Raw genomic sequence first — 10,036 nt, 5'->3', positions numbered from 1 at the left:
GTATGTGAGCAGGTTGTTAATTGGTTATTATGTTGGTGTACAATATGGTAATTTTTGGGATACTTTAATGCATATTATATATTTAGCATGACTATGAACATCGTTGGATTGATGTCAATTTGTAGGTATGAACAAGGATTTCAGATTAATCGTGATAAAATTATAGTTTATGTTATTTGTAACGCAAATCAATCCGTAACAAATACTCTAGACAATTGCTTTTTATTTGTGATGACAAAACTTTTATTTGACAAAGAGATGTCTTTTGTAGTATATTTTAAGTTACGGTTATTATCCGGTACAAATGTTTCACGGTCGTATGACTTTTGTAACAAATTTTTTGTTACGGACAATTTTTGTATCAAACAGTTCTTTGATAGGATACTACTTTTGTAACGAGGTTCTGTTGCAAACAAAATTTTTAACAAAACGTTTTCTAACAAAATTTTTCACATTTGTACCCAGGCCTATGTTGTAATAAATAATTCTCTGACATGATTCAACTTTTGTTTCGCATTATTTGTTACAGATAATGTCATTCCAAAAATATGATCGATTTTTTTGTTACGTACAAAATAAAGCTAACAAATACAATTAAATGTACTTGTTTTTAGGGTTGACCACCATTTATTTGTTATGGATTTCATCATAACAAAGACTTTTTATACCGCAATTTTTTGTAGCAATCAAAATCCGTAACAAAGTCGACACAAAAGACTATTTTGCACAAAAATTGAGTTTTTGTTACAAATTTTGGGCCTCTACGAAAACTCAATTTTTTGGTAGTGTGGGGGAAGTAATGTATGTTGTTTTTTTTTCACTCATTTACATTCGTTGTGCATATATGTACGAGGGTGACGTGTGCTAAACAGCACACAGATAGCTAGCAAATAACACATGGTAATGTTAGTGACAGCATATCATTTATATTCATATAATACAAACACAACACATGATATAGTCTCACACATCGCATGTAGCACTTTATTTCAGCATATAACATATACTTGTACAACACAGTGTAATTATAAACAAACAACACATGTCATTATTACAAACAGTACGTGTTGTTTTTAATACATACTTTTATTGTTTTTGTATTTTATGATTGTTGATTTAGAAAATCAGTACGATACTGATTTTTCCAAATCAGCATCATAACATTCCCCTGTACGAGACGTGTACATTTTATAACAAATTTTAATTAGAAAAAAAGTCCATACTTAGTAAACATAAATAAAATAAAAATAAAATAAAATCTAACAAGATTTATCTGTGAAGCAATCATTGATCGAAAGAATAGATGGATGATTCGCACGTTTTTGTTTGAAAAACTTGAGGATAAAAATAAGTTGTTATGATTTAGTTTTAATTGTTAAATAAAATATAAAATTGTATATCAGAATCTAGAGAAATAAAAAAAAAAATTATAGATACAAACTTGGAATTGGGGACAATTTGATAAATAAAAATTAGAACTTGGATATTGAAAGTGACAGAAAAGAATAGAAGAAAATAAATGAATCGAATTATAAGTGAAAATCGTAAAAGATGAAAAAAAAAATCAAATCAAAATATTGTTTTAAAATGAAATTGAGACTTGAGAGAAAGAATTGTCCGTTATTGAAGAAATCACAGTATCAAAACTTAAAAAAAATTGTTGGGTTGGAAAGATAAATGGTTGCAGTAAAAGATTAAAAGAAAATTAAGTGAAAAAAAAAACCATAAACTTACTTATGAGTGTGCGCCCACTTTCACTTATAATACAATTTTATATATGTATATATAATACATATTAAATTTAAGAAATGGGTATCCTTTTATTTTTGGCCATGAAGAAGGGCCCCTTTTCGCCTGGTCAAGGATTGGGTTTGCCTAACAAAAATTATTAAATCATAATTGAATTATAATTTAAAATTTTTAATAGTTATTTGATTTTTTGATAAATTAAAATCGCCAACTGTTTTGAGAAGTCTACGTAGTCCTCTCTTTCTTGTACCCTTTTTACATCCCTTGTGTGGCAAAATGCACAAAAAATTGAGGAACATGAGATCTCACCGGGTATTCTATAATTTGGTGGTCCGAAAAAAATCATCCGGCTGCTTAATGGAAAGCTTGCCAAAATTGATTTGTTTCAAAGAATTTTCGGTCTCCTAAAAAAAGATTTGTACTATCTCGCGATATTCGAATATTTTACGAATCAAGAAAATAAAAATAGCTTTGATATAATAAAGAAAAAAGAGGTTGAAAATTTGAATAAAGAAGTTGAAAAATTAAAATCAAATAAAGCTGGAAGCAGTAAAAAAAAAAAAAAGTGATGTTCTAGAAAGAAAAAATACAGAGAAAAATAAATTGCTGAGGAAAATTATAGAAGAAGGTGATGATCGTGTAGAATCTAATCTGCCTCTTGAATCTTGTTATATTTTTGAATTTTTTTGATAAAATTTTATCCATATTTTTTTTTCAACATTTTTTAACAATTTCTTGATCTTCCTGCCTTAGTTGGGTTGCTTCCAAGTCGAATTGGACCTCCCTGAACAATGAACCAAACGGATCAGCAAGTCATCTGTACTTTGGGTTGTATACCGGGCCGTGAATGTCCTTGAGCTGCGTTTACATTGGACCAGCCTCTCCACCAGCTTTAATCTTTTTTCAACATATTTTCTCCCACTAATTAACCTTCTGGAAGCTGCAGGTGCTAGGCCGACTTTGGGCTGTTGTCCATCACCAAATTTGGGCTGATTTTGAATTGTGGATTACAACTTTTATTATTTTTATTTACAATCAAAATTTTTATACTCAAAATATTTTCAGCATACACCAAACCAAAAACCAAGCACACATGTGTGCACATATATTACTTTATAATAATAAGATAAATTGTATAATACATTTTTTTTTAATTTTATAAATAAAGATAAATATATTAGTTTAGATTTATTTTATTTTTATCTAACATTATTTATTTTATTTGAGTTTTAACTTAAAAAGATACATAAATTGTTTTATAGTCCCTCCGTCTCTTAACAATCTATCCATTTTTCCATTTTACTCCGTCTCATAACAAAGTATTCATTTCATTTTTTTTTAGTAATTGTACTGTATACCTAACATTATAAATATCCTTCCAATTTCCAATATATTACACAAATGTCATTACATTTATATCATACAATACTAATAGAGTTAATTTAGTCTTTTTACCTTTATTTCTACTTTATCCCAATATAATACTAATATTTATAAAACTCCATCCAAAAAAAAATTGATATATAGATATGGGACAGAGAGAGTATTTATATTCTTGATTTAAAATTGATTTTTTTAAATTTTAAATTTTAATTTAAACAATATTTTAATATGATATTTTATATATAAAAAAATAATACTATCTTCGTCAGACTTTAAGGATCTCATTTACTTATTGCGTATTGATCTTTGAATATTACTTATTATATTAAAACGTAAGTATAAATTAAGAAAAAATTGTAAAAATACTTCTATTGGTATTTAATACTAATAAAATGACATTTTGTAAAAAAAAATTATACAAATATAAGAATATTTTTAATGTTAAGTACAATGACGTAATATGACCTTTAGAGGCGGACGAAGAGAGTATATTTTTATTAAAAATCTTATTATCACTATGGGTGTGTTAACTTGGAAGGTTTGGTTTTGAATTTGATTATGAATAAGTAAAATTTTGAATTGAAATAGTTGTTGGATTTGATATAAATATGTGTTGATGTGATATTTTAAATAAAAAATTAGATTTTAGTGTAATAAAATAAATAAGAATTGAATGTTTGATTTGATAGAGAAAAGAAAATTGAAAATAATTGGAAAGACAAGTAAAACACATTAGGCGAACCATGTGTGACAGATGATTTGAGACACGTATAATCCCCTGTTACACCGGTCTATCCCTTACCAAACTTTGGTTCATTTGCGATGGTTCTATTTTTAGCTTCCGTTAAAAGCGATGATGCGGTCGAGAGCAATAACTTAACAAGAGTTTCAAGCGCCGAGATGTTTGCATTGTATTTGTGTTCATCTATCTTTTCTTCTGTTTTTTTTTTTAGATATAACGATGATTTTCATTGCAGGCTTACCTCTCAGACGAAGAGTTCAATTCAGTATTCAGCATGGTAAAAGACGCCTTCTAGAAGCAGTGCAGTACAGGAAGAAAAAGAAATTTGATTTCTTCTAGAAACCCTACTGGCCTGGGTCACGCCATTTAATTTGTTTGTTGGTACGCCGGTCAAGCGTTGATTTTTACAATACAGCTCGTCTTGTGGCTGGTTGCTTCATTCCTTTTTGGAAATGAGCTTGTATTAAAATTCAGGTGTACTATCGGGTGTTTTCACTTTATATTATGGCGTCTTTGTTAATTAGCTGATAGCAGATACCTATTAGTTGATTCAACAATTAATTGATTTGACTAGTTGTTTATATTAAAATATTTGGTAAAACAATTATTCGATATTAGTTGTTTATACGTTGATGACATTTATATTTTATTTTTTTTAATATATTCAATTGTGTTCTTATGTTTAAAATTTTTTATTATTAATTATTGAAAATTGTAAAAGTGTTATAAATCCATCCAACTAGAAAGCATACATATTTCTATTTTTGGACATCTAATTACAAAGTAAACATTTCATTAAATACCTCATTTTTTTCACAAATATCTTTACTTTACATCACATCATTACTTTTACACTAAAAAACAAGGGCAAAAATGTCATTTTACCACTTTCAATTACCCACTATAATTAAAATACTATTATTTCTTAAACACCTCTTCTTAAACACCGCGCCAAAAATAAATGTTTACTTTGTGTGTGGACGGAGAGAGTATTTATTTTTATTATAATTAGATTTAAAAAATAATATATTTTTATCGACAAATATAAATAATTTTTTTTTATTGAAAATAATGTAAAATATAAAATAATAAATTTTCAGTGAATATATTTATTATGTTAATTATTGATTAGTTAATTATATTTATAATTTTCAATAAATTTAATTTATTTAATTTATTTTTAGTATAAAATTTATATAATGTAATTTTAATATAAAAATAAATTTTATTTTTATATTTTCTATTTTATGTTGAATTTAATAAATTTATATATTTTATAATTAAAATAATATATATATATAAATTAATTATTTTAAATTTATAAAAATAAAACTATAATATAATAAAATATTATAATATAATTAATAAATAATCAAAATATATTTATTTATGTAAAATACATAATAAATTTTCAAGGACGGACGCATACTTTACTTTCGACTCGTTTGCCAAACACTAAAAAGCTAAAAGTTCTTTAAAAAATTATTTGCCAAACACTCTTTAAAATGTTATTTTCGACCCATTTGTTTACTTTTGTATTGTTGTTAGTCTTTTAACACCAAAATTGATTTAAATGATCTATAAGAAAAATAAAATAAATCATTTCTTTTTTATTTATTTTAAAACTCGAATGTATTTTTTTCGAAAATTTGCATTTGTGGTTTTATATATAATAATAATAATAATAATAATAATATTAATATGTTTGTAAATTAAATAAAAATTTAAAAAATATACTCACTTTTATTGAAATAGAAAAAAAAAAAAAATCCTTTTGAATAATACAACAAAAATAGTAAAAAAAATACTTTAAATTGGGAAAAAAATTATATATAATTTTAACAGATTCTTTCCCATATTTATTTAATAATAATAATAATATTCTAGGTATTTTTAAGAAAAGCCAAGATTGATAATTTACCCCTAATAATATCATACTATGTACTAATAATACTCATCACCCCCCGCTTACCCTCCAGACAAACAAACAGGAACAAACTATAGCGTACTTACCCTCAGCAATCAAGATACAATAAAAACAGATCAGATCAGATCCGATCCAATAGAATAGAATAAATCAGAAGCTCACAAGCTACCAATAGCTGGACAGAAAGTTGTGTTACCAACACCAAGTGAGCAAACATAGGCTCCATGCTCAAATCCTGATGTTGAAGTAATCACTGTCAAAATGATGCAGCCTCACATATCCATCTTCACCTCCACTTGAGAAACTACAGACAATAAACGCATTTACAAAGACACATAAGTCGTTATGCCTTATAAAATGGACAAACTACATGCTCGTTTTTTATTTGTAAATGAATCGATCCTTTTGCAAACAGCCGCAAGGGCAAACTAGGATTTTTGTTGCAACTACAAGAGCACAATTTGTCACACAGCCCCATCATTGAGACAGATTAACTTGTGAGATATATTATTAGTGTGCACACCAGGACCCTTGCCTTGATCAATGAAAGAATTCAGGACACAAGTATGGCAGAAAAGAAAAGAAAGAAAGGACAATGGAAGCTAAAGCAAATGGCAATATCATTTGCATTACGATAGCTAAATAGATGTAAATTCAATCTCACCTTTTTCCATCAGGATTAAATGCCAAGGCATTTATTGGTCCAAAGTGTCCTTTCACACCTCCAATTTCCTCTGCAAGGATCTATACACAAGAAAGAGAAAAACAATCAACAAACCTAACATCAAAGAGAATGTTTTGTGTGGTTCATTGTGCTTTTGCATCATTTTTTCTCTATTTATCATTTTGTGGCCTAACAAAAGCTCTTTTTATATAACTTGTGCAGTGTGCACATCAGTTTAATTTTTGCCTTATCATAGAATTTAGCCTCAAACTTTCCAGCACGATGATCAGTTGTAGTAACAGCCGATGCATCCTGACCACCTCCAAGTACCACCTACAAATACAATAAATCTATCAAAAGTCAGTAATAAAGAGGTAACAGACTCCATCAAGGGACTTGAATTATGCACATAGAAACATCACTATATACCACATATTTATACATTTTAGTACATCAATCTACAAACTCGGTAGATTCAGCCCCTTTTATCCCCAAACCTTATTATCAAAAACCAATCAATGTGCATTTCTACATTACTATAACAAATACAAAATCTAATATCCTAGTTTGAAAGGTTGCATTCAACCAAGTAGTATGAAGCTGTCTTCGTTCAAATAAGAAGGATAACTCAAAAGCTACACAAAAGTTAAAATTATATGATCAAAAGTTAAAATTATTATAAAAAAAAAAAAAAAAAAAAACAATCAATGCATATTTCTGCATTACTATAACAAATACAAAATTTAATATCCTAGTTTGAAAGGTTACATTCAACCAAGTGGTATGAAGCTGTCTTCATTCAAATAGGAAGGACAACTCAAAAACTACACAAAAGTTAAAATTATATGGTCAAAAGTAAACATTATTATAAAAAAAAAACAATCAATGCACATTCCTACATTACTATAACAAATACAAAATCTAATATCCTAGTTTGACGGATAACTCAAAAATTACACAAAAGTTAAAATTATATGATCACTGACAAAAACAGCAAGAAAATCAGCCAACTTAATTGAATCTGTTTGGCACTTACGTGGTCAAGAAGTGGAGACATTGCAACTGCGTTTACAGGTCGTTCTGTCACATAAGTCTTGATAAGTTTTAGCGTTCTTATGTCCCAGAGCTGAATAGATCAAGCCAGGTCATTAGGAAAGTTATTATTCATAGCTACAACCACAGAGAAACAGCCAGATATTAGAAGGAATAGAAAAGCTACCTTTGCAGATTTGTCCAAAGAACCAGTAAGAAAATGAGAAGCATCTGAAGATTTTGCAAGTGATGTGATTGGCTTTTTATGGCCATCCTCCTTGTCAGATTCTCTCAGCAATTTCCCAGTCTATAATTCAAAAGAAGGATCAAATTTCAAGCATAGGTAAAATAGGTGATCATCAACACATGAAAGGCCATGTCAATTGCTATTGATATTTGTCAAAATCCTTCATTACAGCCCAAAAGAAAAATCTATTTATACAATTAGCATCACTTTAAGGGTACTAGCCTCAGAATCCCATATTCGAATTACTGAATCTTCACCAGCACTTATGACAGTCCTGTTCAGAGGCCCCCACACCGCTCTGTTAATCCTTCCTTGTGGCCCCTTGATAATTAGGACAGAGTCACCAGTCTCTGCAATTACCATAAAAAATAACTTAGCACTGGAAGTAAATTTGTGATCACAGGCAAAATCTAAAGCACAGCAATTTAGATGCACCAAACCAAAATGAGAAATATCAAAGCTTGCTTGCGACAATGACATCAGCCCATATATATGCATCAAAAGCATCTAGATGCCATAACTGGGGTCCCATGTACTCCATTCAATAGCCATAAGATCTTGTAAATCAAGATGCAGAACTGAGTTGAGCTCAACAGTAGAAACAACAAACTCAAATTATGATCACTTCAAATACGTTAAGAAAACCATTTGCTCTAGCCACAAAGCAAACATATTTCTGCAATTTAACCTTCAATGGAAAATTAATTCAAAAGGCACCAAGATCTGTCTCAATTGTAAATTTGCATCCAAACGCAATTTACTGAATCTATCTCATCATACAACACAATAATACTCAGACAAATAAAAGCAACTAGCTTCCATGCATATGGCTCACAAGAAAAGCAATCCATGCAAAAATATTGCATACGCAAAATCACTTACGGTCATCCACATCTCTGGCAATACGTTTGATGTGAATAGCAGATGACAAACCCATGAAAGGATCAGTGGTTATAACCACAAGCTTATCACCAACAGCAAAATCGACAGACCTTGCTGGCGAATCGAAATTAAATGTATACAATGGAGTTCCTGATTCGACATCCCATATCTTTGCAGTCTGGTCTGCGCTTCCTGTTATAAGCCTAGTGGAATCCCCTACAACAAACAAAAGACTATATATATGAATCGTCTTCTAAATCCAAAAGGCAGTTGCAAAGACGGCAACATGAGCTTATTCTACTATCCTTCGAATGGCATGCCACATATGAACACCTCCCAATTGAATTAAATTCCAACAAAAAGGTTAGCTAAACAGAGAGAAAAGGAAGCAATACTTGAGATATCGCAGGACCAAACAGCGCCATTATGGCCTCGGTATGTGCCAAGACGCTCTCCGTTGTCCGCGAACCAGACGGTTGGATTATGGTCTTTGGCGCAGGAGAAGAGCAGATCGCCATCTCGATTGTACTTGAGAAACGTAAGCGGCCTCTCGTGCCCTTTCATCAATATCGGCCTCATCTTTTCTAACCTCAGCAATGCAAAAATCACCGAGCTGCGACGAAAAATCTCCGGCGGCGGCGGCGGGGGCAGCAGGCAAAAACCCTTCTGACGAAACACGGATTAATATTTATACATTGGCCCAATAACTTTGGTTGCACCTAAACCGGACGGACACAAAATGTTCAATCGGGCCGGATGGGCCGGTCAGGGTCTAACTGACATTGAAGGTGGGATTGAATCCAAAACTATTGCGGGTTTTAAAAGTTTTAAGAGGATTGGCAAACAATTTTGGTAAAATTTCCAGTAAGGTTTTGAGACTCTAGCGTGTACTTTGAAAATTTCATACTCTATAACAATCGTTATAAAACTTTCTTTTACACCACAAAAAAATGTAAATTATGGGCAATTTTACCAACAATTTTTGCAAAAGTTTTTATTTAGTTTATTTGAATAATTTTTAACTGTTTTAGGTAATTTAAAGGGTATATTCATTCTTCATTTCGTAAGATTCTATTGGACTTTTAAATTTAAGTGTATTCGTACTTTTAAAAATTTTTTGAAATTTGGAAGTATTCAATCAAATTTTTAAGAGTCTATATATTCAATTCATACTTTTAAAAATCTTTTTAAATAGTGTTCAACAATCGTAAACTTTAAAAGCATGTAGATTTTACTAAATTTTAATGAAAAAATAATGAAAAGAAATTATATAGTATAAAATATTTACTGATCAGTAGAAATTTTTGATAAATTATTATTATTATTATTATTATTGTTATTATTATTAGCATTATTTTTATTATTAGAAGTGATAAATATTATGATAGTATTTATTAATATTATTGTAAT

General features: G+C 29.4%; 1 protein-coding gene across 1 annotated transcript; it reads right to left on the bottom strand.

Annotated features, from left to right (window-relative positions):
* Positions 1-5,864: 5,864 nt before the first annotated feature.
* On the bottom strand, positions 5,865-9,294 carry LOC127258593 (eukaryotic translation initiation factor 3 subunit I-like). Its single transcript, XM_051285500.1, has 8 exons — positions 9,022-9,294; positions 8,627-8,842; positions 7,967-8,094; positions 7,685-7,804; positions 7,502-7,591; positions 6,712-6,798; positions 6,466-6,545; positions 5,865-6,105 (listed from the first exon to the last, which is right to left on the bottom strand). Exons 1-8 carry the CDS (start codon positions 9,203-9,205, stop codon positions 6,030-6,032), a joined length of 981 nt encoding a protein of 326 aa, XP_051141457.1. The 5' UTR covers positions 9,206-9,294; the 3' UTR covers positions 5,865-6,029.
* Positions 9,295-10,036: the final 742 nt, after the last annotated feature.

The sequence above is a fragment of the Andrographis paniculata genome, unplaced genomic scaffold, assembly GCF_009805555.1.
Source record: "Andrographis paniculata isolate CXL003 unplaced genomic scaffold, ASM980555v1 Contig59END, whole genome shotgun sequence".
Classification (NCBI taxonomy): Eukaryota; Viridiplantae; Streptophyta; class Magnoliopsida; order Lamiales; family Acanthaceae; genus Andrographis; species Andrographis paniculata.
The sequence above is the reverse complement of the archived record's forward strand: the minus strand, read 5'-3'. Positions and strand labels throughout refer to the sequence as shown.

What these genes read in the sequence shown, in the direction of transcription:
- LOC127258593 (XM_051285500.1), bottom strand. Translation starts at nt 9,205, where the DNA reads ATGAGGCCGATATTGATGAAAGGGCACGAGAGGCCGCTTACGTTTCTC. An exon ending in TGTCTCCACTTCTTGACCAC is followed by an intron (nt 6,799 to 7,501) that starts GTAAGTGCCAAA and finishes TTGTATTTGTAG; the next exon opens with GTGGTACTTGGAGGTGGTCA. An exon ending in AGGCTAAATTCTATGATAAG is followed by an intron (nt 6,546 to 6,711) that starts GCAAAAATTAAA and finishes TCTTGTGTATAG; the next exon opens with ATCCTTGCAGAGGAAATTGG.